Source organism: Narcine bancroftii, chromosome 7 (genome assembly GCF_036971445.1).
Source record: "Narcine bancroftii isolate sNarBan1 chromosome 7, sNarBan1.hap1, whole genome shotgun sequence".
Taxonomy (NCBI): Eukaryota; Metazoa; Chordata; class Chondrichthyes; order Torpediniformes; family Narcinidae; genus Narcine; species Narcine bancroftii.
Genome location: NC_091475.1, coordinates 71,676,476 through 71,698,434, shown reverse-complemented (window position 1 = coordinate 71,698,434; position 21,959 = coordinate 71,676,476). Strand labels below are relative to the sequence as shown.

Sequence of the window (21,959 nt, the reverse complement as noted above, 5' to 3'; positions counted from 1 at the left end):
CTACAGTAAGACAATAATTCCAAACGTACTACTAAAGCAACAAAGGAGCATTTCAAAGATTAAAAACTGGAAAATTCTTAAATGGCCAAGTTAGTCACTTGATCCAAATCCAACTGAACTTGCCTTCCATGTGCTGAAGAGAAAACTTGAGGGGAAAAGCTCATGAAACGATCAGAAGATGAAGATGGCTGCAGTAGAGGCCTGGCAGAGCATAATCAAGGAAGATACTCCACACTTGGTGCTGACGATGAAATACAGACTTCAACCAGTCATGGGATATGCACATACTCAATGTGACTACTTTAATATACACGCTATTGCTATGTCCCAAATATTACGGTGCCCTGAAATGAGGGACTATGTGCTGTAACTTCCACAAGGTCAAAACAAAATGTATACAAATAGCCTTTAGTAAAATCTGTAATGTACACTTTAATCACATATGAATTGTTTGATTGCAAATTTAAGACTGCAGCACAGTAGCAAATAAAGGAAAAATGCTCTTTGTCCCAAACATTATGGAGGGCACTGTATTTACAAAATGATGATATTTTTAAATTTAAAATAACCCATCATTTAGATGATTTACTGCAGTTGACGTATTCCTTTGAGCATAAAGAAAATTCTTCACTCCAGCAGTTTTTGAAAAACATGCTGAAGGTTTTCTGCAATGCTCTCGGAAACTGGATTTGCTGGGTTTTCTCTCCATTTAAGTATTTAATTGCAGCAAAGTAGTTCAGCATTTCAACTGAGATTTAGTTGGATTGTCATGCAATTAAAATTATTTGTGTGCAAATTGACTGTGACCCCAAAAGAAAATTGTTTTGCATAATTGTCTGAGAAGATTGTGCCTGGATATTTTGTGACCCTGACTTTTGGAATCCTTGTTTAGATTTTAATATCAAAGCTGGAAAAGAACAAAAAGATGAAGTTGGAAGATAAAGCTGAAATAATGAAAACACTGCAGACCTTAACGAAGACTATCACCAAACTACAGAATGAACTTAAAACGAGTGGAACAAGCTCATCTCTTCCAAAAACCATGAAAAGTAAAGCCCAGGTATTGCATTTAATCCATGATTTTCAGGTTGTTATGATCTTCTGAGAAGAAGTGAACAATGTGAATGAAAATTTTATCTTAAATATTTTATTCTTTTATTTAAATTTGGAGATAGAACATACTAACAGGAGCTTCAGGCCCCCCCAGTAGTGTCACCCAAATACACCAATTAATCTGCAAACCCTGTAGGTTTTTGGAGGGTGGGATGAAAGCGAATCACCCAGATAAAATCCATGCAGGTCACTTTGAAAATGTACAAATTTCTAACAGAAAGTGCCAAAATCAAACTGGTGTTTTGTCATAGACTAGGAGAAATAGGAATTCACCAAGACAATTTTATTTTTAAAACAATGTTTTTATTAATACTGATTAATAATGTAACATCATATTTAAATCTAAACTTAACCCCAACTATGGACAAATATACCTGTTTGTGTATGTGTGGATTTCTCAGACTATTACAGCTTAGATACAATTCTGGAAAATCAATTCCCAAAGTTCAGTCTTAGAAATCCTGTATTGAAACTCATAACCTTTAAACTGATGTTCAGAAGTACACTAATTATGAAGTAGGTGAGGCACTAAGTGATCAGACTGCCTTGAACTTACAAATCCTTGTCAACTTGCTTCCATAGAAATTTCCTTTCATGTGAATGATTGTCACAACTCCTGTCCCTTAAGTAGTGTCGGACTCTGGCTTTACCCTACCCTTAATTTAGTCTATGTGTCGTCTGAGTCCAGCGTGTTCTTTAGAATGAAGTGATAGGAGAAGGTATTGGGTTCAACAATCAGTTTATTACACAGCACAAGAATAAAGCTTAACAGAGCTCTGGGTCAGTAGTTAGTTCATAGGTCACTTGCACAGTGAGCTATTCCCCAAGACTGACCCCTATTGTCCAGTCTGCTCAGTTTATATAGATCCAAATTACCATACAGAACAAAAGTTGGCTTTCTTTGCTAGATTTCTTACATAAAGTATATCACCAACAATTTCCTATACTACAGTTTATCTCGGGTGTAGATCTCTTATCTTAAATCCTCAAGATCAGACCAGAAATTAATTCCTACCCCAGATATTTCCAATCATCGTTCTGTTTCCGTCTGGCCAATTTCTTCTGTTCTCCTTAACACCTCCTCATGCCTTAATCTTCTTCCTAGACTGGCTTTCCATTCCCTTTGTTTCTTACAGGATATTCTTTGTTCTGGTCTTGCCTGTGTCTCCTGTGGTACTCAACACCTCCTTCAGTTTGAGCATTCCTACTAAATTGTTTCATACATTTCCTCTCCCTTGTATTTTGGGAGCAGACAATTCTACCCCTACTGGACTCAGCCAACTTTGCTCCATGCTGTGATTGCCACTTAATTACATTCCTCTTTTTCCCTTAACCATGAAGTAAATATAAAATTGTTACATAGTCATATATATTGTCTTCTTTGGCTTGGCTTCGCGGACGAAGATTTATGGAGGGGGTAAATGTCCACATCAGCTGCAGGCTCGTTTGTGGCTGACAAGTCCGATGCGGGACAGGCAGACACGGTTGCAGCGGTTGCAGGGGATAATTGGTTGGTTGGGGTTGGGTGTTGGGTTTTTCCTCCTTTGTCTTTTGTCAGTGAGGTGGGCTCTGCGGTCTTCTTCAAAAGAGGTTGCTGCCGCCGAACTGTGAGGCGCCAAGATGCACAGTTTGAGGCGATATCAGCCCACTGGCGGTGGTCAATGTGGCAGGCACCAAGAGATTTCTTTAGGCAGTCCTTGTACCTCTTCTTTAGTGCACCTTTGTCACGGTGGCCAGTGGAGAGCTCGCCATATAACATGATCTTGGGAAGGCGATGGTCCTCCATTCTGGAGACATGACCCACCCAGCACAGCTGGATCTTCAGCAGCGTGGACTCGATGCTGTTGGCCTCTGTCATCTCGAGTACTTCAACGTTAGGGATGAAGGCGCTCCAATGAATGTTGAGGATGGAGCGGAGACAACGCTGGTGGAAGTGTTCTAGGAGCCGTAGGTGATGCCGGTAGAGGACCCATGATTCGGAGCCGAACAGGAGTGTGGGTATGACAATGGCTCTGTATACGCTATCTTTGTGAGGTTTTTCAGTTGGTTGTTTTTCCAGACTCTTGTGTAGTCTTCCAAAGGCGCTATTTGCCTTGGCGAGTCTGTTGTCTATCTCGTTGTCGATCCTTGCATCTGATGAAATGGTGCAGCCGAGATAGGTAAACTGGTTGACCGTTTTGAGTTTTGTGTGCCCGATGGAGATGTGGGGGGGTTGGTAGTCATGGTGGGGAGCTGGCTGATTGGAGGACCTCGGTTTTCTTCAGGCTGACTTCCAGGCCAAACATTTTGGCAGTTTCCGTAAAACAGGACGTCAAGCGCTGAAGAGCTGGCTCTGAATGGGCAACTGAAGCGGCATCGTCTGCAAAGAGTAGTTCACGGACAAGTTTCTCTTGTGTCTTGGTGTGAGCTTGCAGGCGCCTCAGATTGAAGAGACTGTCATCCGTGCATATATATTGTAAACATGAAGTAAATATAAGATTGTTAAATAACCATATATTCCATGATGTTTTAACCCCTAGATTCCAACAGTAGGGGAAATTAAACCTGTAGCTTCCCCGATGCTTCCAAGAAAACCCAGGCAAGAGTCAGGCAAAATGACCATCAGAATGCTCATGATCCAAATTAAGCAATTCTCCTGCTTCTTTTGCCCAGATATGGGTCATTTAAAAAAGACCATTTCAATGGTCACAGTAGATCACTGTTTCCCCTGACAAGGAGAAAACAGAAGTGTCCATTTCACACAAAGTCCTTTACTTCTGTCCAGCAGATCTCTGGTTACTGATTAAATCAGCCCTTTTTCTTTACATGTCTCTATCACATGACTTGCTAAATGAAATATGTTTTCTGTTGCAATTTCCCAAAAACATGAGTCAGTATTGCATAACATGTAAATGTCCCATCTATGCTTCCTCACCACTCTCCCAGTGTCTTTGAGTAACAACCATTGTTCTTTTGTTCTCTTAAAACATTAGCTTTGTTGATAATTTGGGCCTGATGGTGCCAAGCTGTCTGAGAGCATAAGCTGTGGATGGTTTTGATGTGAACAGGTTTAGGTATGAAAGGTTTTCAGCCTGCGTTAACCCTTAAAGTGTGGTCACTAATAAAATGTGAACTTATAACATTTGTCACTGGAGCTGCAATAGCATTACCCCAACCTTGTAGCCGATTTATTGAATGCCCATGAAGAAAAGAAAAATAATTTATAAAAAGTCAATACACAAATAAATACTTTGGATTCTAGTATTGGTATAAAAAGTCAGATTATCATGGATATATTCCCTGACTTGTTGTCCACAGTGCTGGCCCATCAGTATTAACCTGATACAAAAGGCCAGATGTACTTTTATGTGCTTAAGATTCACATCACAAAGTCTACAAGTAACAAATTCATTATTGGATCCTGAGAGTTTACTGCTTTTTGACAGCTTGCAGTCACAAGTCTTTTGCGTTCTTCTTTTAACAATTGTACAAATTGGTTTGAACAATTAAAATCGATTGGGGGAAAGAAAATAAATGAAAAAACAAAACTTTGCTAAAACACATCAAAGTAATAAAAATTATGATAAAGTAAGATTTTTTTAAAAAGCTGCCATTTAATTTTAGCATTGCTGTCTCCATGCAACTGAATAGTTCAAGCTTTTCATACTTGGCTTACAGTGGAGATACTGGATGCCTGAAATCTCGCTCTTTTTATTTCACCACTGGACCCAGTGGTGAGTCCAGTTTTACTACCCATCAGCTTGTCTCTAACTTCATATTTCAATGCATTGGAATAAAAAGTGGAGATGAGCTGAACAAAATTCAGGTGCCAAATTCCATTTTTTCAGTAAAATAAATGACCTAAAGACCAGTATGATCCTGCCCTACTGTTCACATCTTGCCCACGTCAAATTATTCCACTTTTCAATTTAATTTGTCTTTTTTTTTCATTTTAAATGTATGTTGCAATTATACCACTGACTCTGTGATTTCTTTACTTCTGTTGCTGCCTTGCTTTGGATCAATTATTTTGTTTTTGAGTCAGTGATTTTATTTTTGCTTCGAAAAAATCGGGACACTGCCCTTTACCAGCAAAGTTCTCAATACAAAATGTTTATCTAAAATTAAAACTTGTGTGTAGGTTTCTTCCTTCAATCCCCAATTTCTTTCCTGACTTAGAAAATAACAATCAGAAACTTTTGTCCATCTTACTAAGAGGTCAATCTTGAGGAAGTCAGTGATTTGAAGCAGTCTCCTGATACCCATGGAGTTACTCACCTGAATCTTTTTGTACAGATGCAAAGAGAATTACTGGACACTGAACTGGACTTGTATAAGAAAGTACAAGCTGGAGAAGATATTACTGAACTTCGAAAAAAATATAATGAACTTCAACTAGAGGTAAAACAAGGACTGTAATAATTCATAGTTTGAAGAAGTTCCATGCTTTTGACAACAAATTTATCCGTTGTGTGCTTTATTTGCCAAGTTGTCCATTCCTTGTATAGAACTGTAGTCAGGCCACATTTGAAAAATGGTGCAGTTCTGGTCCTGAACGTTAGGAAGGATATGGAGACTTTGTTGTGAGTGTGGAAGAGGTTAATTAGGATATGACCAGAATTGTTTGTGATAAGAGGTTGAGCAAACTCTGATTATTTTCCTTTGGCATTTAGGAGAATTGGAGGAGCAAATCTGTAGATAGCTTCAAGAAACAAAGTTGTTGTAGTGGGAGATTTTAAACTTTACACATTGATTGGGACTCCCAGACTGTAAAAGGGCTAGATGGCTTAGAGTTTGTGTTCAGGAAAGTTTTCTAAATCAATATATAGAGGTACCAACTAGAGAGAGAGCAATACTGAATCTCGTATAAAGGAGCGAGGCAGGTGACAGAAGAATGTGTAGGGGATCATTTTGGGTCTATTGGTCATAATGAAATTAGTTTCAAAATATTTATGGATAAAGATGAGCCTGGTCCTCAAGTTGAGATTCTAAACTGGAGAAAGGCCAATTTTGAGGAAATGAGGAAGGATCTAGAAAGTGTGAACTAGGACGTTGTTTTCTGTCAAGGATGTGCTTGGTAAGTGGGGTGCCTTCAAAGACAACATTTTGAGATATGTATTTGTATGTTTCTGAATGGATCAAAGGCAAAGTTAACATGCGCAGGGAACCTTAGTTTTTGAGGGATATTGGGATCTGGTTCAGAAGAAGGGAGAGGTGTATAGGCAACAAGGAGCAAATGAGGTACTTGATGAGTATAAAAAAGCAAGAAGAATCTCAACAAAACCAGGAGGGCTAAAATAAGATAGGTGCTTTGGCAGATAATGTTAAAGAAAATCCTAAGGGTTTCTACAGGGAGGACAAGTGACCACCAGCAATTCACAATATTCCAGACAGGCGTGGAAGCAACGTGTTTCTACACAATCCATATGCTGTACAGATGTTATAGTAAAGTTATACAAATCATTGGTGAGGCCACATTTGGAGTATTGTGTCCAGTTTTGGTCCCCTAACTACAGGAAAGATAATCAGTAAGATTTACAGGGTGCTGTGAAAATTTACAAGGCTGTTGCAACATCCTAGTAAATCTATGAATATTTACTAGGCTGTTGCCCGGACTTGAGGAACTGAGTTAGAGGTAAAGGTTAAACAGGTTAGGACTTAATTCCCTGGAGCATAGAAGAATGAAGGGAGATTTGGTAGAAGTACACAAAATTATGAGGAGTGTACAGATGCGCCTTGACTTAAGAAGGATTGGGTTATGTTCCGATAAATACAGAAGTGTAAAAATCGCAAGTCGTAAAAGATACAGAACTGCACCTACCTACATCATAGCCTTGCCTAATTTAAACCCTTATCTTAGCCTACAGCTGGCCAAAGTTATCTAAAACAAAGCCTATTTTAAAATTAAATGTTGAATTATTTCACACTGGAAAAAAAGTTAGTCATAAAATACAGCGCTCGTGACTATCCTAACTTTGAAAAATTGTAAATTGGTCCATTGTAAGTAGAGGAGTATCTGTAGAGTAAATGCAAGTAGGCTTTTTCCACTGAGGTTGGGTGAGTAACAAACCAGAGGGTGAATGGGGTAAAGCTGAGGGGGAAGATAAGGGGAGAACTTCTTCATATAGAGAGTGGTAGGAGTGTGGAACAAGCTGCCAGCTAAAGTGATGAATTCAGGCTCAATTTTAACAAGAAAAATTTGGACTGTTACAAGGATGGGAGGGGTATGGAGGACTATGGACTGTGTGCAGGTCAGTGGGATCTGGCAGAATAATAGTTTGGTACAGACTAGAAGGACCAAAGAGCCTGTTTTCTGTGCTGTAATGTTCTATCGTTCTATAGTTTGGAGGCTAAAGAAGAATGATTAAAAATGTAAAATTTTGAGGCATAGTTGGGTAGGTTATCTTTTCTCGGATCAAAATATCAAATACTAGAGGACATGGATTTAAGATGAGAGGAAAAAGTTAAAGGGGATTTTTTCTTTACAGTTATTGGTCCCAGAAGACATTGAAGCAGATGTGACAGTTTAAGGCGGGGTGGCCAATCTTTTAAATTCCATGCTTCAGTTTTTTATGCACGAGTTCAGATGTGCCGTACAACTCTTGTACCCCCATTCAATTCATGTAAAAAAAGTTAATATTGAACTATTCCGCATTTTTACATGACATATTGATTTAATATAAAAATAAGATAAACATTACTTAATCAGAATTTTAAGTCTGTTTTGATTTTACCATTGGAGTGCAATTCTCCACTTTTAATCATCCAATGCGCCACTTTTGGCACATGTGCCATAGGTTGGCCATCTCTGGTTTTAGGTATTGAGACAGATCCATCTATAGGCAACGAACAGAGAGATATGGTCCAATGAGTCAGAGACTCAATTTAAGAACTCTTATTTGTGCACTTGATTTAAAAAAAATTCTCTCTGTATTGCACATTGTTTACATTTATTATTTGTTTGCAGTTCTTTATTTGTTTACATGTATATGCTGTGTACATTTTTTGCATGACCAGTAAATGATAATTCTGCTTTGCCTGCAGAAAAAGAATCTTAGGGTTGTATGTGATGTCATTTATGTACTCTGACAATAAATCTGAACTATGCAGGGTGATGAGATTAGTATGGCATCAAGATTGGCATGGGCGTAAGGGCCTGTTTCTGTGCTATACTGTACTGTTCCATGTTCTATATTGTAATTCATATTAAAATCTTTGCTTAACTTTTCAAAAAAATAATTAATTGACCCTGAAGTTTGCCTAAGGAGAAGAGAAGATGCTTCCAACTATGCATTATTTTCTGATAAAGATATTCAATGACATGCATAATTCTGAGAATACTTCTTTTGCCAAAACTAAATTTAATCTGAGTGTTCTTAGCCCTCCTGCTCAACTCGCTTTACACCTATGATGGTCAAACTCAGTACGACAATAACACCATCTACAAATTTGCTGATGGCTCCATGGCAGTGGGTTGTATAAAGGAAGGGGATGAGACATCATACAGGATAAAGACTGAAAACTTGTCTGAATGGTGCACCACTCAATGTCACCAAAACTATGGAGCTGATTGTTGACTTGAGGACAAGGAAGCCAAAGGTATAAAATCCAGTGATCAATGGTGGATCAGAGGTAGAGAGGGTGAGCAAACTTAGGTTCTTGGGAGTCACTATCTCGGATGATCTTTCCTGGACTCAACACATCAATGGCATCATGAAGAAAGTATGTCAATGCCTCTACTTCCTCAGGAGTTTGCGGTTCTGCAAAGGTGTGGTGGGTGGAAAGTGTGCTGACTGGCTGCATCAAGGTCTGATATCGGAACACCAATACCCCTGAGTGTCAAGTACTCCAAAAGGTAGTGGACACCACCCAGAACCTCACAGGCTAAACTCTCCCCATCCTTGAGTACATTTACAAGGAACACTGCCGTCAGAGGGCAGCAGCAATCATCAAAGACCCACACCACCCAGCATGTGCTCAGTTCTCACTGCTGCCATCAGGAACAAAGTATAGGTGCCACAGACTCTTCTAACCCTCCACCATCAGACTCTTCAGCGACAAACTCAGACTCATTTAAGGATTCGTGTACTTTATTGATTTTAGTTTGTTCTCCCTATATTGCACAGTCAGTTTGTTTATATTCATTATGTTTACAGTTTTTATTTGTTTACACTATAAACAGTTTATTTTCTGCACTACAAATTGGTGGTAATTCCGCTGCGCCTGCATGAAAAAGGAATCTCATGGTTGTATGTGATGTCATGAATGAACTCTGACCATAAATGTGAAATGCAACCAATGTTTTGGCTTTAAACTTTGAGCTAAGTTTAGGCTGCTGAAGGATAGCTTGCAATATTTAGTTTCATGTTTCCAACACAACCTCTTCTCAGTACAAGGCTATTCATTACAGTTCAAAATTTTCAACTTTATTAAAAGCAAAGTCATGAAATATGCTGCAAAAATTGAAGTTAACAGAAGGTGGCAGCATTGACTACCAGTTTAATATCAAGAAAACTGTAATTGTTAATTTCTGTTGTATCTTTTCCCAATGACCAGCTTACTGTTCCATTTGACAATTTGTTGTGTAAATTTAACAGTCTGACATTACTGGAGAAAGCTGTTTAGAAATGGTAATTTTATCATTAGTGATAAAGTTCTAAGGGGAGTTGTCAGAATTGAAACTGATAGGAGATCAGAACCATGGAATATATTCTTTATGAATCATTTACCAATTAAAATTGAGAAATGAAGGGATTTGGAGGTAAAAGACTGCAGATGGAATCTGGAAGAAAAAATGCTGCAGAGATTGGAGTGGTCAAGCATTGTCTGTGTGGAGGCAGAGAGTTTGTGGTTTTTTCTGGTTTGAGACACAGCATCAGGTCTGAATTAATGTCTGGTAAATGTAAACGAGTAAGGTTCTGATACAGTTTTCAGCCTGAAAAATTAACCTTTTTTTTTCTACAGATGTTGCCTGACCTGATGACTATTTCCAGCTTCTTCTGTTTTAAGATTTTTAGCATCCACAGTTTTTTATTATTTTCACTCAAAAGCCATTTGATTTGAAGAGCTTTCCATTTTAATGCTTGTGTGTGTTTTGTCCTTGATATGGACTCAGTTGTATCCCTGGAGGTTTGGCTTTGAAAGCAAAATTAGGTTTAAGTTGTGTTTTAATCAGAGATCATAGTATGTGTGTTAATATTTACATTGCAGGCTGCCAAACGAGGGATTCTTTCTTCTGTCCGTGGGAGAGGACATAATTCCAGAGGGCGAGGTGGGCACCGAGGTCGAGGCAGAGGACATCGTGGCCGAGCCAGGAGTCTCGCTTTCCACTCAGTGGTTGACCATCGTCCAAAATCATTGAATATCTCTGGATTTTTAGAAGGGGACCAAGATGAAGTCCTGCCGCATTTTGCAGTAAGTATAATTTAGCTTTATTTAACTTGCTGCATTTTGTGGACATCTTTCCTGGACTCAACACATCAATGGCATCATGAAGAAAGTATGTCAATGCCTCTACTTCCTCAGGAGTTTGCGAAGTTCTGCAAAGGTGTGGTGGGTGGAAAGTGTGCTGACTGGCTGCATCAAGGTCTGATATAGGAACACCAATACCCCTGAGTGTCAAGTACTCCAAAAGGTAGTGGACACTACCCAGAACCTCACAGGCTAAACTCTCCCCATCCTTGAGTACATTTACAAGGAACACTGCCGTCAGAGGGCAGCAGCATCAAAGACCCACATCACCCAGCATGTGCTCAATTCTCCCTGCTGCCATCAGGAACAAAGTATAGGTGCCAAAGTATAGATCAAATCTTTTGATCATTGCTAGAAGATCTCAGTCTTGCTCAGTTAGCCACCAACTAAGCCCATGTTGATATCACACAGCTTATGCCCCGGTAACACCTACTACTGAACCAGTGAGATGCTTCACTTCTTGGCATACGTTAAATAAATAGTGGATTAAGGATGGCCTCTGGGTACAACTTGACATGGTCGATGCTCGATTCACAAAGCCATCAAAGTGAAAATTTACAAAAAAAGAAAAGCAGATGAATAATACGTCTGTAGGTACTGAGGAGCTGGTTCAGTGTATAAAAATGTTAGAGGTATTCAGCAGGTCATGCAGCATCCGGGCTGGATGGAGTACCTGGTTGAGAATTAAAGATCTGTGCTGCCCAACTTACTAAGGGATTCACGGATATCTTCAACATCTCAGTCCAGCAGGGTGTCGTACCCATCTGTTTCAAACAGGCTCAACCATACTGGTGCCCAAGAAGTGTGCGGTAACTTGCCTTAATGACTATCGACCAGTAGCACTTACATCAACAGTGATGAAGTGTTTTGAAAGGCTGGTGATGAAGCACATCAGCCCCTGTCTGAGCAGTAACATTAATCCATTTCAGTTCGCCTATCATAGAAACAGATCTTCAGCGGATGCCATCTCACTGGCTCCATGCTAAGCCCTGGAACTCTGGACAGTAAAGCTGCAGACACCAGGAAGATCTTTATTGACTCAGTTCGGCATTTAACACCATCATCCCCTCATCAAAACTGATCAGCAAAGTCCAAGACCTGGAAGTTAATGCCCCACTGTGTAATTGGATCATGGATTTCCTCACTTCCAGATCACAATCAGTGAAGATTGATAAGAACTTCTCCTCCAAAATCTCCATCAGTACTGGAGCACCACAGAGGTGTGTTCTTACCCCCCTGCTCTACACACTTTACACCTGCGACTGTAGGTCAATGTGACGATAAAATAATTACAAATTTGCGAGATATACTATGGTAGTGGGTTGTATAAAGGAAGGGGATGGGTCAGCATACAGGATGTAGTTTGAAAGCGTGGCTGAATGGTGCACCAACAACAACCCTGTACTCATTGTTTCTAAAACTAAGGAGCTGATTGTTGACTTGAGGAAGTGAAAGCCAGAGATATACGATTTGGGGATCAGAGGTGGAGAGGGTGAGCATATTTAGGTTCTTGGGAGATGCTATCTTGGAAGATCTTTCCTGGTTGCAACACAGCAATGACATCATGAAGAAAGCACATCAGTGCCTCTACTTCCTCAGGAGTTTGTGGAGGTTTAGTATGACATCAGAAACTCTTGCAGAGGTGTGGTGGAAAGTGTGCATCACATTTTGGTATAGGAACACCAATACCCCTAAGTGTAAAGTCCTCCAAAAGGTAGTGGACACATCTCAGGACCTCAGGCTAAACTCTCCCCATTGTTTCGAGCCCAAAGGACCCCAAAACCCAGCAGCAATAGACATTCACCAAGACAAGTGGTTTTTAAAGCCAAAGTTATTTTTAATCAACTTTAAACATGAAAATAGAATTAAACTTTAACTTAACTAACCCAAATTAACCCCCTTCTAATACTAAGCGCATGTGTATGTAACGTGTGTGTAAATTTAAGAAAAGTTTTTTGGTTCACAGTTCAATCTCATTTTTCCTTCCAAGTTCTCTGGATGCAGGCAATTCTTATACTTTGCACAGAATTTAACATGTATAATGTTCACCAGGCTTTGGTGCTCAAAAGGTAAATGTTTACTGCTCAGGAAGGTTCTTGAAGGGTTTGCAGAGAGATTTGTTGTTCCAGGATTTCAACTCAGACTTCCAGCAAGCCCATGTGACTCTCTCACTTGCAAAACCCCCACCTTCTTCAGCAAACAACAGGAGTTATCCTTCACTCAAGTTGTTGTCTTAGATTAAAAAAAAACCAGGAGTGACCTTCCTGTGAGCACTTTGCAAAAATAACTTGTTGCCAGCCTGTCTCCAGTCCATTCATTTTATGACGTCCATTCAGTTAGCACCTATTTGTGAAATGCGCATCACATACTCCACATATCCTGCAATGTTATGAAATATGAATTCTTCAGTCTTTCATATAAGATCTATTTTAAAATGTGTGTATGTATGTAATCTTACTCTAAATCTTACAAATTCCCCAAAATATTTATCCATTACATCATTATTGAGCACAATTACTGGGAACACTGCCCTGTTGGAGGGCAGCAGCAATAATCAAAGACCCGCACCACCCAGCACAAGCTCTGTTCTCCCTGCTGCCATCAGGAAAGAGGTAGAGGTGCCACAAGACTCGCACCACCAGGTTCAGGATCAGCTGCTACCCCTCCACCATCAGACTCCTCAACGACAAAGTCAATCAGGGACCCATTCAAGGACTCTTGTGCACTTAATTGATTTTCTATGTTCTCTCTATTGCACAGTCAATTTGTTTACATTTGTTGTCTGTTTAACAGTTTTGTTTGCATGTTTACGCAAAGAACAATTTTTTTATTTTTTGCACTGTGTCTGCAGGAAAAAAGAATTGCAGGGTTGTATGTGATGTCATGTATGTACTCTTAAATAAATCTGAAATCAATAGTCAATGTTTCATGCCTGAGGCCTTCTTCAGGTGTGCAAAAAATTAGGGCAATGCTTGATTAAGAAAGGATTGTGTGGTCAGCAGGTGATAGGTATGAATTGGAGGGGGGAGAAGATGAAGGAGTTGAGAGGTGGTGGGGGAGGTGGCAGCCAGCTGAGAAAGATTCAGTCTGATAGGAGAAAGGAATCAAAGTGGATGGGGAGCTGGAAAAAGATTTAAAATAATTTTTAAAAATTTACACATATATAATACGGTAACAGGCCATTTCGGCCCCACAAGTCTGTGCTGCTGCTCAATTTGCACCCCATTAACCTACACCTTGGACTTAGGAGGCCGGAAGAGGATTTTTTACATATTTATTCTTATCCTTTGCACATATGGGCTCCAAATCTGCACAAAAAGAGAATATCCATTTCTTAAATTATAAATAATTTTCTCTAAGGGAATACAACTTTGTATCTATGAATTCCATCTTTCCATACCTAAATACATATTAATTTCCAGATCATTGCAATACACTTACTTGTGTATTGCTAAAGGAATTTTTACAAATTTAACTTAATAATTATAGGCCTGTGAGTCTGACATCTGTGGTGGGCAAGTTGATGGAAAGTGTTCAAAGCAATGGTATTTACAAATATTTGGAGGTACAGGGATTGATAGGGAGTAATCAGCATGGTTTTGTCAGGGGTAGATCATGCTTGACAAACCTGATTGTCGAGGGGGTTAAAGCTTTTGACAAAGTTCCCCACAGGAGGTTAGGAAAAAAGGTGGAGGCATTAGGTATAAATAAGGAGGTAGTGAAATGGATTCAGCAGTGGTTGGATGGGAGGTGTCAGAGAGTAGTGGTAGAAAATTGTTTGTCCAATTGGAGGCTGGTGACTAGTGGAGTTCCTCAGGGATGGGTCCTGGGTCCACTATTGTTTGTTATATATATTAACGATCTGGAAGTAGGGTGGAGAATTGGATAAGCAGGTTTGTGGATGATACAAAGATTGGTGGTGTTGTGGACAGTGAGGAAGATTACCGTAGATTAAAAGGTGATTTAGGAAGGCTGGAGGTGTGGGTTGAGAAATGGCTGATGGAATTTAATACAGATAAATGTGAGGTGTTACATTTTGGAAAGGCAAATCTAAATAGGTCATATGGATTAAATGGTAGGCTATTGAGATGTGCAGAGCAACAAAGGGATTTTGGAGTTATGGTAAATAGTACCCTCAAGGCTGATACTTGGGTAGATGGTGTGGTGAAGAAGGCATTTGGAATGTTGGCCTTCATAAATCGGAGTATTGAATTCAAGAGTAGGGAGGTTATGATGAAATTGTACAAGGCATTGGTGAGGCCAAATTTGGAGTACTGTGTACAGTTTTGGTCACCAAATTATAGGAAAGATATAAACAAAATAGAGAGAGTGCAGAGAAGGTTCAGAGAATGTTGACAGGATTTCAGGGTCTGAGTTACAGGGAAAGGTTGTGCAGACTGGAGCTTTTTTCTCTGGAGCGTAGAAGATTGAGAGGGGACTTGATAGAGATATTTAAGATTTTAAAAGGGGCAGACAGAGTAAATGTGGATAGGCTTTTTCAATTAAGAGTGGGGGAGATTCAAACTAGAGGGCATGGTTTAAGATTGAAGGGGGAAAATTATAAGGGGAACATGAGGGGAAATTTCTTTACGCAAAGGATGGTAGGGATGTGGAATGAGCTTCCGGCAGACGTGGTTGAGGCGGGATCATTGGTTACATTTAAGGAAAGACTGGATAGTTACATGGAGAGGAGAGGACTGGAGGGCTATGGACCTGATGCTGGTCAGTGGGACTAGGATGGTGGGGATTTGTTACGCCATGGACTAGTGGGCCCGAACTGGCCTGTTCTGTGCTGTAAGTGGTTATGTGGTTATAATTTAGTAAATTTAGTTTAGGTCTTGTTCCTTCAATGCTCCCCAACAAAAATAGAGATTTTGTGGAAAAGCAATACCAGAAACTTGTCCCATAATATTTTCCAGGTCCTTCTAAGAAATTCTAACCTAGAACATGACCGAGTAGAGTGTTAAAAGATACTTATTCCATCACTACATCTAAAACATTGATCTGATAGATCTGGTTTCATTTTATGCAATTTTTGAGGTGTTAAATGTCATTGATGTAAATAATCATATTGAACCAAGCTATATCTAACATTTATAATGTTGGTCATACAATGATAGCAAAGTTCTGCCCATCTTTTGTCATCTGTAGCAATATTCAAATCAACCTCCCATCTCTCTTGAATTATGAACTCCCTTTTTTAATAGTGCCTGGATATAGTAAAAGGTACATTACAGAAATAAATTTCTTAGTATAATCCTCCCTAGTAAGAGTCTCCAATTCACTATAATCTGGTAAAAGCATAGTTAACCTAACTTTTTCTGCAAATATCCTCTCAACTGTAAATAACAAAAAAAGTGTGTTTCATGAAATTTCATACTTATTAATTGTTGGAATGACATCAACTGGCCTTTTTCAAAACAATCCTCTACGGTTTTAATTCCATTATGTAACCAAATATTCATGAATTGATTGTCCTCAGTTAAAGGTATTTTTGTTTTGAATCAAAGGCAATTTAGGCAAAATACTACCTTTTGATCCAATTTCATTATTCAAATTGTTTCAAATATTAATCTTGTGTTTAAGTAACGGTGCTTCCTTTGCACCAATTATTAATGTTGAAACCCATTTATAAATAAATTCTGCTATATTGTCTCCAATTTTATACCATCCAACATTAACCCAAGTCTGCTTTCTTAATCCCTCCAATGGAGAAGCAAGAGATCTTAATTGAGCCACCTGATGATAATTCTTCAAATTAGGGAGTTGCAAACCTCCCAGTTCTTATTTCCATGTTAATTTTTCTGTAGACACCCTTGATATCTTGCCTTTCCAAAGAAATTTTCTGATGTGTTAATTTAATTCTTGAACAAATTTTTGTGGTAACAATATTGACAAGGTTTGAAAGAGGAATTGTATCCGCAGGAAAATATTGATCTTAATACAGTTTACTCTGCCTACTAATGTTATTGGCAAGGTGAAAAAGCTCTTCAACTTTTTTAAGCAATAATAAATAATTCAATTTATACAAACAATATAAATGATTATATCTATCTGCATTCCCAAATATTTAATAGCCTCTTGGCTATTTAAATTGAGTATTTCTTCGGCAAAGAGTATAATCACCTTGAGTAAGAAGCATAATTTCATTTTTCTCCTAATTTACCTTATTACCTGAAATCTTGCCCTATTCTTCCAAATTTAGATGCAATTTACATACGAGGTCTCCGGTTCAGTCAAATAAATCAAAATGTCGTCTGCAAATAAACTTATTTTATACTCCTCTTGACCAACCTTAAATCCTTTTATTTCTACATCACTCCTAATTATTTCAGCTAATGACTCTATGGATAAGATGAAAAAAAGCTGGAGATAGGGGACAGCCCTATTTACTCAATCTTGCCAAAGTGAAAGGATCAGACCACTTACGCTTTAGGATGATTATATAATGCCTTAATCTAATTTATAATACGTAGCACCTCTGGACCTGGTCAAATTGTCGGCGGGAAGGACTAAAGAGGGGCTTTTACATGCCTCTGCACCTTGGATCTCCAACAGTGCAGGCAAGTTCAGGCAGTGCCACGTGAACCTGTCTGTGATCAGATGAGTTGTCACCCGATTGGATGGATGGGCCAACCCATGTAGCGTGTCGAAGATGTGATGTCTCCACACACATCGAGTGGACACGTCACAGAGAAGAGTTGCTTCAAATGGCCTGAAGCACATGTCTTTCAGCTATAGATAGCCCCAAGGTAGCAGTGAGGTAGGCTGGTAACAGTGAAGTTGCAGTGAGGGAGGCCGGCAGCAGTGAGGGAGGCCGGCAGCGGTGAGGGAGGCCGGCAGCGGTGAGGGAGGCCGGCAGCGGTGAGGGAGGCCGGCAGCGGTGAGGGAGGCCGGCAGCGGTGAGGGAGGCCGGCAGCGGTGAGGGAGGCCGGCAGCGGTGAGGGAGGCCGGCAGCGGTGAGGGAGGCCGGCAGCGGTGAGGGAGGCCGGCAGCGGTGAGGGAGGCCGGCAGCGGTGAGGGAGGCCGGCAGCGGTGAGGGAGGCCGGCAGCGGTGAGGGAGGCCGGCAGCGGTGAGGGAGGCCGGCAGCGGTGAGGGAGGCCGGCAGCGGTGAGGGAGGCCGGCAGCGGTGAGGGAGGCCGGCAGCGGTGAGGGAGGCCGGCAGCGGTGAGGGAGGCCGGCAGCGGTGAGGGAGGCCGGCAGCGGTGAGGGAGGCCGGCAGCGGTGAGGGAGGCCGGCAGCGGTGAGGGAGGCCGGCAGCGGTGAGGGAGGCCGGCAGCGGTGAGGGAGGCCGGCAGCGGTGAGGGAGGCCGGCAGCGGTGAGGGAGGCCGGCAGCGGTGAGGGAGGCCGGCAGCGGTGAGGGAGGCCGGCAGCAGTGAGGGAGGCTGGTATTTCACCGTTCTGCTGCTGCAAGTGCTGTATGATTGATTCTGGGGGTCTGGGAGTGTACAGACATGACAGACATATGGGACAGCCATGAAGTTCTTGCTGGAAATTTGCTTGATAGCCGTCGTGTACTCTTGAGATATGAGAGACGGTCCAACGCCTTGTTGAAGGCAAAAGTGAGGGGCTTGTGATTGGTGAAAACCGTGAAATTGCCTTTTTCGAGGAAATAGCGAAATGGCGTTCAGCAAGGTAGAGGGCTGGCAATCCCCTGTCGAGTACTATACTTCTGCTCCGGTGGCCACAGGTGTCTGCTGAAGAAAGCGAGTGGTCTGCAATATCCTGCTGCTCCAGGATACCGCTGACAGTCGTGTTGGATGCATCGACTGTGAGGGCAGTGGCACATCAATGCACAGATGCAATAGAAGGATGGCATTGGCCAGAATGTCTTTGGCCTGGTCGAAAGCTTCTGAAGACTCTGTGTCCCATCTAGGTTCTTTGGTCTACATGTCCACTCAATCCCGACCTTTCAGTATTTGGTAGTTTTCAGTGAGATCCCTCATCCTTCTAAACTTCAACAAGCCCGTGGAATGGCAGAAAATTTAGGTAATACGGCTTAGGTCATTGACAGCGACTGGGGTTTGAAACCAGCATTGTCTATTGGGAATGTATAATGTTTCCCTCTGTCTGTAGGTTTCTTCCAAGTGCTCCGGTTTCCTCCCACCCTTGAAGACATGCAGCGGTTGTAAATGAATTGGGTTTAATAGGAATGGCATGGGCTCGTGGGCCAAAAGGGCCTGTTACAATTTTTTTAAATTAACTTTAAAAAGATGCTTGCATAGGTAGAGCGTTGGCTGATTGGCAGGCAATAGAGACTGGGAATGAAGAGATCTTATTCTGGTGGGCTACTGGTTACCAGTGATGTTCTGCAGGGGCCATTTCTTTTTACGTTGTATATTAATGATTTAGTCTGTGGAATAAATGGCCTAGTGGCTACGTTTGCAAATGATACAATGGTAGGTGGAGGGGCAGAAAATGAGGAAACAGAGAGACTTGGAATTGGAGTATTTGCAAAGAAGTGGCAAATAAAATACAATGTTGGAAAGTGTATGGCCATGCACTTGGTAGAAGGAATAAAAGGGCAGACTATTATTTGGATGGGGACATAATTCAAAATTTGGAGGTACAGAAAGACTTGGGAGTCCTCTTGCAGGATGCCCTAAAGGTTAATCTCCAGGTTCAGACGGCACTGAAGACAAATCCAAATACATATCTAGGGAAATAGGATAGAAGAGCAGGTATGTGATGTAAAGGCTTTTAGGCATTGGTAAGGCCTTGCTTGAGGTATGGCGTACTGTTTTGGGCTCCTTGTTTAAAGTGCTGGCATTGGAGAGGGATCAGAGAAGATTCACTAGAATGATTCCTGGAATGAAGAGATTAGCATCTGAGGAACGTTTGACGGCTCTTGGACTGTACTCCTTGGAGTTCAGAATAAAGGTGGACATCAAGCATTTTGAATGTTGAAAGGTCTGGGCAGAGCAGTTGTGGGAAAGTTGTTTTCCATGGTGGAGAAGTTGAGGGCAAGAAGGTACAACTTCAGGATTGATGAATGTCCATTTAAAACAGAGGAATTTAGCCAGAGAGTGGTGAATCTCTGGAATTTGCTCCCACAGGCAGCTGCAGAGGCCAGGTCATTAGTTGTATTTAAGGCAGAAATTGATAGGTATCTGACTAGTCAGTGTATCAAAAGTTATGGGGGAAAACCAGGGGAGTGGGGTTGAGTGAAAGAATGGATCACTGATGATGGATTGGCAGAGTAGACTCAAAGGGCCAAATGGTCTGCTTCTGCTTCAATATCTTATGGTCTTCAGGAAAGTGTATGGTCATGCAATTTGGTAGAAGGAATAAAAGGGCAGACTATTTTTTTGGATGGGGACATAATTCAAAATTTGGAGGTACAGAAGGGCTTGGGAGTCCTCTTGCTGGATGGTTAATCTCCAGGTTAAGTCGGTGTTGAAGATATCTTATGGTCAAGGAGCCATCAAATCCTCCTCATTAACAATGCCAGCATATTATTGGATCCCAGATCTACTCCTAATTCTCGAAATGTGGACTGACCAACGCCTTATGAAGCATCAGCATTACATCTTTGCTGTTAGATAATGTTTAGGACAAAGATGCTCTTTTTCATTTATTTTCTCCTGTGCACCACAGTTATAAATTTGTCATCAAACAATTCACATGTAATTAAAGTGCACATTCCAGATTTTAGTCAGTTATTTGCATACATTTTGGATTGACCATGTAGAAATTGCAGCATTTTTTATACATGTCCCCTCATTTCAGGGCACCATAATGTTTGGGACATTGGGCTTCATAGGAGTTTGTGATTACTCAGTTATGTTTAATTGCTTCATTAATGCAGGGATAAGATAATCTTTTGGAATCTGTAGTTGCCACTTTTCAACACGAGGACCAGGGTTGTGCCAATGAAAGTCAAAGAAGCCATTATGAGGCTGATAAACAAGAATAAAACAGTAAGAGACATCGGCAACCCTTAGGATTACCAAAATCAACAGTTTGGAACATCATTAAGAAGAAAGAGCGTACTGGTGAGCTCAGTAATTGCAAAAGGACTGGTATTCAAAGGAAGAACTGCACTGATGATGACAGAAGAATTCTCATCATAATGAAGAAAAATCCCCAAACATGTGTCCAACAGATCAGAAACATTTTTCAAGAGGCATGTGTGGATATGCTGATGACTACTGCCCACAGAAGACTTAATGAACAGAAATACAGAGGCTACATTGCAGGATGCAAATCATGGCAAACTGTAGTGACCATCCTTTCTGTGGCTATCGCATGGTCTGCATCTTGGAGTTGATTTTGGTAATCCTGAGGTTTGGGCAATATCTCTTACTGTTTTCATGTTTTTCAGCCTCATAATGGCATCTTTGACTTTCATTGGGCACAACTCTGGTCCTTGTGAAAAAATGGCAACACAGACTACAAAGGTGATCAAATGCTTAGAAGTAAACCTAGCTCTCTTAAATCTGCACGAATGAAACATACCAGAGTACTCACAAATACCTGTGAAGCCAAATATCCCAAACATGGTGAAATGAGGCAATTATGTATAAAAATGCTATAATTTCTACATGATCAAATCAAAATAACCCTGAATAAAACCAAGAATGTGAAACCGTAGAGCACAGAGGCAAATAAGTCTTTGTCATTATAGAGGGCACTTTATTCTCGTCCTCTTTAAATACATAATATTGCATTTGCCTTCATAGAACACAGTACGGGCCCTTCAGCCCTCAATTTTGTGCTGACCCATATATTCCTTTTTTTTAAAAATGTACTAAACCCTCCTTACCCTGTAATCCTCTATTTTTCTTTCATCCATGTGCCTGTCTGAATCTCTTAAATGCCCCTAATGATTCAGCCTCCACCACCGTCCTTGGCAAGGCATTCCAGGCACCATAACTCTGTGTATATTTAAAAACTTACCTCCCTTCACTTTGTACATATGTCCTGTGGTGTTTGCCATTCCTGCCCTGGGAAACAATGCTGGCTGTCCACCCTACCTATTGCCTCTCATAATCTGTAGACCTCTATTAAGTCTCCTCTCATCCTTCTATGCTCCAAAGATAAATGTCCCAGCTCTGCTAACCTTGCCTCATAAAACTTGTTTTCCAATCCAGGCAACATTCTGGTAAATATCCTCTGTACCCTCTCCATGGTTTCCACATTCTTCCAAAAAATGGGGTGACCAGAACTGAACACAATATTCTAAGTGTTGCAACATGACCTCTACTGAACTAAGTCCCACAATTAATGGTCTCCCTTCCCATAGGCCTTCTTAACTATCCTGTTGGTGTGTGCAGTGGCCTTGAGGGATGTATGGATTTAAACTCCAAGGCCCTTCTGTTCATTCACGCTCCTAAGTTACCAGCCATTAACCCTGTTCTCAGCCTTCTGGTCAGTCCTTCGAAAATTCATTAC

General features: G+C 40.8%; 1 protein-coding gene across 6 annotated transcripts in view; it reads left to right on the top strand.

Moving 5' to 3' along the window:
* The window catches only part of rbm26 (RNA binding motif protein 26), a 116,370-nt gene that overhangs the window by 77,690 nt on the left and 16,721 nt on the right, over window positions 1-21,959 (top strand). For all 6 annotated transcript variants that reach the window (XM_069890324.1, XM_069890321.1, XM_069890325.1 and 3 more), the window contains 3 exons: window positions 893-1,060; window positions 5,389-5,493; window positions 10,303-10,506. In XM_069890324.1, the coding sequence (XP_069746425.1) occupies window positions 893-1,060; window positions 5,389-5,493; window positions 10,303-10,506 (477 nt within the window). The remainder of the gene's footprint in view (window positions 1-892; window positions 1,061-5,388; window positions 5,494-10,302; window positions 10,507-21,959) is intronic.